This window comes from Aplysia californica, unplaced genomic scaffold (genome assembly GCF_000002075.1).
Source record: "Aplysia californica isolate F4 #8 unplaced genomic scaffold, AplCal3.0 scaffold00174, whole genome shotgun sequence".
NCBI lineage: Eukaryota > Metazoa > Mollusca > Gastropoda > Aplysiida > Aplysiidae > Aplysia > Aplysia californica.
Genome location: NW_004797444.1, coordinates 596,641 through 603,148, shown reverse-complemented (window position 1 = coordinate 603,148; position 6,508 = coordinate 596,641). Strand labels below are relative to the sequence as shown.

The window sequence follows — 6,508 nt, the reverse complement described above, 5'->3', positions numbered from 1 at the left end:
ATACGCAAAGGCGTTCTGTAAAAGTCGTTATCCCGATGACGAAGCAATTCTCAGAAAACTGTGGAATTGCTAAATGCCTCTTTTATCTATGTTTCAGGAACCCTGTGTGTGGGGTTTTATTTTAGTCAGAGTTTTACGGCACTTGCAACACAATAAGGTCACACAAGTGCTGAAGATTAGAGGTGTAACACGAGAGTGACAAACACAAAGAAGAAGAAGAAGAGAAAAACCCAGGAAATCTGGGTCAGCCCGCTTGTCCTTCACAGCGACCATAATAGAATAAATGCTTGTCCTTCACAGCGACCATAATAGAATAAATGCATGTCCAAGCACAGACTTAGAATAGTCTGTGACCTGATGCGTAAAAACCATGTAGGACAAAAAAAACCACCTTGTCAGACAAGAACTAGCTAAGTTAGTTTTAGTTTTAGTAGAGGTTTTACGGCTCTCGCAACAGCATAAGGTCATATGAGCGCCAGAAGATTAGAGGTGTTACAAGAGAGTAACAAACATAAAAAAAGGAGAGGAGAAAAGGATGATAGATGTTTGATAGGAAAGAAGGAGCACCCGCCACCCACCCACTAGGTAAGTTGGAAGGGTCCTAACAACAGAACGGCTGGAGAAACTCATCGTGCGACCAGCTGACAAAATGAACAACTTGTGAAAGGAAATGTGTCACGACGCGGTGGAATCAAGCGCTCGTCAATTTTGGGGCACATTGAGTTATTGGTATCATCTTCAAGCCTGTTCTTTTGTCTTCCTTTTGGTGAACAAAAATGTCCATCTATGTTGAACAGTAGTCGAAATATTTGCCACTGAAGGAGGTCAGGGTCACCTGGTTAAAGAGGTAAAATCAGCGAGAAAATAGCCGCCAAAGTTTGGTTACTTCCATAACCTGAGAGTCCTTGGAAACTCAACATTTGCATTTTTTGTGCCTTTAATCAATGTTTTTCTGTAAAATCCACAAAAAATGTGTGCTTAAATGGACCTAAAAGGCATTGAACAAAAATAAAAAAACATGTACGAAAAAATAGCCAATCGGCCCAAAACAATGCCGACATCTTTGATTTCATTATTTTGACCAGCGCCTGATTTCACCACGATGCATCACAAATGTCGGCCAAATATAAATACAAAGGTCACATTTTTTAATTTTTAACTAATGCCATTTTCATCATGTTTATCACCATTTCTGACGAACATTTCGTACAATCTCAATCTATAAATTTGACGTTCATTTGTCAAGAGGTCCAAAACCCGGGAAGTCACACAACACATTTTGTCTGCACGCTCACCAATCCATTCTAAAAAAGAAAATAAATAAGCTATGCAAATTCCTGTTCTTCCATCCACTGTTTATGTTGTTTTTGAGCCAGCCATTATTTTGTAACCCCCGAACTCAATAAAAGTTTCAGAAAAGCTGAATATACAGACCCCATAAAATTTCCTTAGTACATCATTCCACATATTCTGCTTTCCCGATTAATAGTTTGGTCAGCTGAAACGAGCCTCTCTCTCTCTCTCTCTCTCTCTCTCTCTCTCTCTCTCCTCTCTCTCTCTCTCTCTCTCTCTCTCTCTCTCTCTCTCTCTCTCTCTCTCTCTCCTCTCTCTCTCTCTCTCTCTCTCTCTCTCTCTCTCTCTCTCTCTCTCTCTCTCTCTCTCTCTCTCCCCCCACTCAAACTGATCGGTTGAGGACAAGGAAACATCGGAGCAAAAAAACATCGTCATCGCAGTTCGCTATCCATGTACGGAACAAAATTTGAAAACTCTTAAGACATTTTGACCTGAGCACAATCGTTAAAACCAGCTCTCACATTCTAATTTGCATGAATAATTCCTGACAAACTAAACATGAACTGTAAAAATCAAGAGGCTAGAACACGCAATAGTAATAGACATAAAAACGTTTTTTGGTAAATATTTACTTATTCACCCACACACAGATGCATTGATTAGAGGGCTAAACTGCCATAACTTTAGCAGCACAACACACGCATGGCCACTAGAACCCTTGCAAACCAATTGTTTTCAAGTAAATATCAATCCTAATTGCCAAAACATCAAATCATTGTGAAATGCAGGGGGGGAATGCCCCCCCCCCCCCTGAAACACCCTCAGATTCTCTTTAGCTCATGGGGGCATGCCCCCCCCCCCCAATGTTGTTAAAAACAATTTAAACATTCTTTGCCATTTATCCTATTGTAATATATTTCCGTTTTCAAACATCAATAATTCAATAACTTTGATTTGCGGCAAAAATGAAGGCCATATTCCTGTTCAGCATGCAAAAAACTACTAGAAAAAAAGTATAAGAAACGTGGAGATCCACGTGAGACGGGGGCATGAGTAGAAAAAAAACATGTTTTTTTCCACATTTAATTTTCTTGAAAGCATCTGAATACTCCGTACGTGGACAGCAAAATGCACTTACGACATACTTGATCAACGCCATAACTCGGTGGAAAGGAAAATTCAAACGCTAAAATTGACACAGACCTAAACTTAACGATACAACATTACATACGAACCGAGTACAACGTCCACATAACTCAAAGTTCAGAGTTGGTACCATCAGACGATCTCACGGAAAAGTCTGAACAAATAAATAAATCTCTTTCTTCACCACTGGGACACACACAAAATGGTAGTGGGATTTACGAATGGAAAACAAAAAATGCAGGATAAAAATGTCATATAATAGGCCAAGTATCATAAAATTATGGACTATCGTTTGATTCGAGTGCTGTGTAAGTATAGTTTGGAATGCAGGGCTTGATTCATCCAGGCAGTACAGAGAACATTCTTGTGTGGATTTCCTCGAAGCTACAGTCGGAGAACAACAGCAAAGGATGACACCATTAGATCAATGACGATGACACACTGGCACACCATTAGATCAATGACGATGACACACTGGCACACCATTAGATCAATGACGATGACACACTGGCACACCATTAGACCAATGACGATGACACACTGGCACACCATTAGACCAATGACGATGACACACTGGCACACCATTAGACCAATGACGATGACAACACGGGTGTGTGACACACCATTAGATCAATGACGATGACACACTGGCACACCATTAGATCAATGACGATGACACACTGGCACACCATTAGACCAATGACGATGACACACTGGCACACCATTAGACCAATGACGATGACAACACGGGTGTGTGACACACCATTAGACCAATGACGATGACACACTGGCACACCATTAGACCAATGACGATGACACACTGGCACACCATTAGACCAATGACGATGACAACACGGGTGTGTGACACACCATTAGATCAATGACGACACTGGCACACCATTAGACCAATGCAGATGACAACATGGGTGTGTGACACACCATTAGATCAATGACGATGACAACACACACACCATTAGATCAATGACGATGACACACGGGCACACCATTAGACCAATGACGATGACAACACGGGTGTGTGACACACCATTAGACCAATGACGATGACAACACGGGTGTGTGACACACCATTAGACCAATGACGAAGACAACACGGGTGTGTGACACACCATTAGATCAATGACGATGACACACTGGCACACCATTAGATCAATGACACACTGGCACACCATTAGATCAATGACGATGACATGGGTGACACACCATTAGATGAATGACGATGACACACCATTAGATCAATGACAACACTGGCACACCATTATATCAATGACGATGACAACACACACACCATTAGATCAATGACGATGACAACACACACACCATTAGATCAATGACGATGACACACCATTAGATCAATGACACACCGGCACACCATTAGATCAATGACGATGACACACTGGCACACCATTAGATCAATGACGACACTGGCACACCATTAGATCAATGACGATGACAACACACATGTGTGACACACCATTAGACCAATGACGATGACAACACGCATGTGTGACACACTGGCCTTCACAACAGGTGATTCATTCTCACAGCACGACAGACAAGCCATGAACGACACGTTTTTGTGACTACAACGGCAATAAAAAGCTCTGGAAGCTTGTCAAAAAAGACAACATCTCTCAAACCATCGAGTAGAGCAAATCTACAAACAGGACCATAATACTGAAACCGCATATTTGGTCAGAGCCACTTATGGTACAAAGACATGGAGGGGGGGAGGGGGTAGAACTGCGAGTCCCGAGAACTACGGGCCACACAATAACTTAAGTAACAGTCAAGTGTCATTTCGGAAACACCACCCACTTGCACGCTCTCTCATTTCTTACTGCAGTCAGAGGGTGTTCTCGTACATACGGACTCATAATCTTATCAAATCGACGTACACACACGTATACAGACAGGTTCTGCTTATCAAATCGACGTACACACATATGTACGTACACACACACGTACGTACACACATGAACGCATCAATGTAAGCTTTCTCAGGAATAAGAACACAAAGTAAATAAATGTGAACAGTATCTTTCCTCACACACCCAAACAAACAAAGGCAGAAACATGCACCAACAATGTACTCCCTCTTTCTTTTATATATATCTTTCTCCTACACCAACTCTACCTAGCGCTCGGAGCTTATATCTGAGCTTATATACTCGTATGGAACAGAGAGCTATACAAAGGCCATCTATTATCATCATCATCATTATTACAGCCAAGTTATGAACAGACACCCACTCACACATTCATGAACATAATATGGCCGCTTTTAAGCACAAGGGGGCTATCCTGAAAAATGATGTTTTGAGAAATAGGGGTAAAGTTTTTGCCCCTTGTTCAGTTTCTTTAAAAGACAAGGAAAGTTTTCTCTATAACTAAACAAATATTCACACCAAAGACAGCAAACTTCTCCTACAGGTAGGGCAACGCCCAATTTTGGTGTAGGTCAAGATTTCTGGAAACCCCCAAAAATCTGGGTTAGCCCGCTTGTCCTTAAAAGCGACCATATGTCCTCTCTCTTTCTCATCTACATGCATGAAAACAAACACACAAACACACACAATACACACACACACAATACACACACACACACGCACAACACACACACTCACAAAGGAAAACAAACCAACACACAAATACACAACACACACAATACACACACACACGCACAACACAGACACAACACACACAATACACACACACACGCACAACACAGACACAACACACACAATACACACACACATGCACACACACACACACACACTCAGATTATGCGTCTCATTATGCTCCTTCCTGCCACGCTGAGCTGGGAAATCTCCGACAGACAGACCAGACGTCGCAGCCTCCCACCCACTGGGACGTCGCTACCTCTTGCTCTCTTTTATCATGATCTGAGGGAGAGAGGTAAACACAACATTTAGTTTAGTTTTAGTAAGAGTTTTACGGCACTTGCAACACAATAAGGTCATATAAGTGCCGAAGAATTGATGTTACAAGAGAGTAACGTAGACAAAATTACAAACTCGCAATATAAATATAGAAACTAGGAAGACAACAAAGACAGTACTGAATTTTGAGGACACTTTTAAATTGGCTCAAAGAGAGGAGTGAACTATCTTGTTATGTACGATCTTTGGTTATAACGCATCTACTCACTTCACTTAATATCACCCAGGCGTTGGAATTTTCGTGAATGTGAAGCCGCACAGTATGAACGGGCCCCACGCTCTCAGGGATCTCGCCCTGGGCAAGGCCAAGGTCGTTGAAGCGGCCGATGGCGAGGAAGCCGTCGGAGGCGTGCGCCACCTCTGAGGCAGCCAGGTCGGAGTGAGCGGCGATGCCGTCCAGAACGCTAGAGCTGGGCACCGTCTGGACCTGTAGCTCGACCGTGGTGTTGTGGAACACGTCGCCGGGGTGGTCCGTGTTACCGCTACGGAACAGATACCTGGGGGGGAGAGGAGAATTTTAGATTTTGTTTTGGTGAGTGTTTTATGGCGCTCGCAACTGCATAAGGTCATATGAGCGCCAAAAGATTAGAGGTGTTACAAGAGAGTAACAAACATAAAAAAGAAGGAGGAAGAGAGAAGGACGATGGATGTTTAATAGGAAAGAAGTAGCAAACTACACCAGAGCACCCGCCAACCACCTACGGACCAAGCTTACCCACAGACACAGAAACCCTCTCATGTAGGATATAAGCCTACTGCTGTTGCACCAACCCCAGCGAGAAATCTGTTTGTTTGTTTTACTAGAGGTTTTACGGCGCTCGCAACTGCATAAGGTCATATGAGCACCAGAAGATTAGAGGTGTTACAAGAGAGTAACAAACATAATAAAGAAGAAGGGAAGATAAGGACGATAGATGTTTGATAGGAAAGAAGAAGTAAACCATAGTAGATCCCCCGCCAACCACCCATGAACATTAGCACAACCCAAACTTACTGCCCCCGCCAACCACCCATGAACATTAGCACAACCCAAACTTACTGCCCCCGCCAACCACCCATGAACATTAGCACAACCCAAACTTACTGCC

At 42.8% G+C, this 6,508-nt stretch overlaps 2 protein-coding genes across 5 annotated transcripts in view; both read right to left on the bottom strand.

Annotated features, from left to right (window-relative positions):
- LOC101853617 overlaps positions 1–4,008 on the bottom strand; it is a 4,385-nt gene extending 377 nt beyond the window's left edge. Inside the window, exons 1-4 of one of the 4 annotated variants that reach the window (XM_035969719.1) lie at positions 3,444–4,008; positions 3,211–3,309; positions 3,063–3,169; positions 2,857–3,021 (exon numbers count right to left, since the gene is read on the bottom strand). In XM_035969719.1, the coding sequence (XP_035825612.1) occupies positions 2,857–3,021; positions 3,063–3,169; positions 3,211–3,271 (333 nt within the window). In that variant the 5' untranslated portion in view covers positions 3,272–3,309; positions 3,444–4,008. Of the gene's footprint in view, positions 1–2,856; positions 3,022–3,062; positions 3,170–3,210 lie in introns of all 4 variants that reach the window. The other 3 variants (XM_035969720.1, XM_013082443.2, XM_013082444.2) reach the window with 3 other exon arrangements.
- Positions 4,009–5,173: 1,165 nt separating this feature from the next.
- Positions 5,174–6,508, bottom strand: part of LOC101857335 (alpha-1,3-mannosyl-glycoprotein 4-beta-N-acetylglucosaminyltransferase A) — a gene marked incomplete at its 5' end in the record, with an annotated part of 45,254 nt that continues 43,919 nt past the window's right edge. The window contains 2 exon segments of the mRNA XM_013082442.1: positions 5,174–5,363; positions 5,629–5,917. Of these exon segments, the coding sequence (XP_012937896.1) occupies positions 5,337–5,363; positions 5,629–5,917 (316 nt within the window).